This window comes from Seriola lalandi, unplaced genomic scaffold, assembly GCF_002814215.2.
Source record: "Seriola lalandi dorsalis isolate HSWRI2012SDOR001 ecotype SW California unplaced genomic scaffold, Sedor1 jcf7180002053933, whole genome shotgun sequence".
NCBI classification, from domain to species: Eukaryota; Metazoa; Chordata; class Actinopteri; order Carangiformes; family Carangidae; genus Seriola; species Seriola lalandi.
Window position 1 is genome coordinate 319,100 of NW_019524486.1, and position 340 is coordinate 319,439.

At 43.8% G+C, this 340-nt stretch overlaps 1 protein-coding gene across 1 annotated transcript in view; it reads left to right on the top strand.

Moving 5' to 3' along the window:
- LOC111652277 (alpha-tectorin-like) overlaps nt 1-340 on the top strand; it is an 11,902-nt gene that overhangs the window by 8,523 nt on the left and 3,039 nt on the right. The window contains 2 exon segments of the mRNA XM_087172969.1: nt 7-128; nt 249-340. Of these exon segments, the coding sequence (XP_087029095.1) occupies nt 7-128; nt 249-340 (214 nt within the window).

Genomic DNA, 340 nt, shown 5'->3' on the forward strand with positions numbered 1-340 from the left:
TTCAAGTAGTAGCCACCAATAATCACCGTGGTAACAACCGCGTGTCGTTTGTATCAGCAGTGGATGTATACCTTTCGAATCGAACAGAGAATGTGTACATAAGGATTGGACCAAACAAAAGAGTAACGGTAAATGCCTAATTACTTTCAAGATGAACTAGTCTCTATATCTGCCTGGTGTAAACCAAGGTAATAACAAGTGCCTCCTCAATATTTGTGCATCTAATCTTTAATCTCTCATCCCACCAGGTAAATGGGAGTGAGGTGTCTCTTCCCACCACCACAGGAACCTTAGCTCGGGTGGAGAGGCAGGGAAGCTACATGGTGGTTGATGCCGTTAA